A 325-nucleotide genomic window follows, 5' to 3' on the forward strand; every position below is an offset into this window, starting at 1 on the left:
AGCCCCCAGGCCACCCCAGCCCCTGTCCCTGCCCAGCCTCTCCCGGAGCCCCCTCAGCCCAGCCCAGGCCCGGCCCCCGGCCCCGCCAACCCCGATGAGGTGAATCCGGTCGAGGCTGAAGTTGGGCACGATCGTCACCAGCTCCTTCTCGGCCAGGAACTCCACCTCGGCCGGCTCCATGGACCCGGAGGGGACCGAACCGGGATCAGACCGGGATGGAACCGGGATGGAACCGGGATCAGACCGGGGTGGGACAGGGCCGGAACCGGGGCGGGGCCAGGGCCGAGTCGGCCGCGCGCCCTCACTCCCTATTGGCTGCGCAGCC

General features: G+C 72.9%; 1 protein-coding gene across 1 annotated transcript in view; it reads right to left on the reverse strand.

The window, feature by feature from the left end:
* Positions 1 to 287, reverse strand: part of GINS2 (GINS complex subunit 2) — a 3949-nt gene extending 3662 nt beyond the window's left edge. Inside the window, exon 1 of the mRNA XM_008638677.2 lies at positions 91 to 287. Coding sequence (XP_008636899.1) covers positions 91 to 180 — 90 coding nt within the window. The 5' untranslated portion in view covers positions 181 to 287. The remainder of the gene's footprint in view (positions 1 to 90) is intronic.
* Between the last annotated feature and the right edge of the window lie 38 nt (positions 288 to 325).

This window comes from Corvus brachyrhynchos, unplaced genomic scaffold (assembly GCF_000691975.1).
Source record: "Corvus brachyrhynchos isolate BGI_N302 unplaced genomic scaffold, ASM69197v1 scaffold26, whole genome shotgun sequence".
NCBI lineage: Eukaryota > Metazoa > Chordata > Aves > Passeriformes > Corvidae > Corvus > Corvus brachyrhynchos.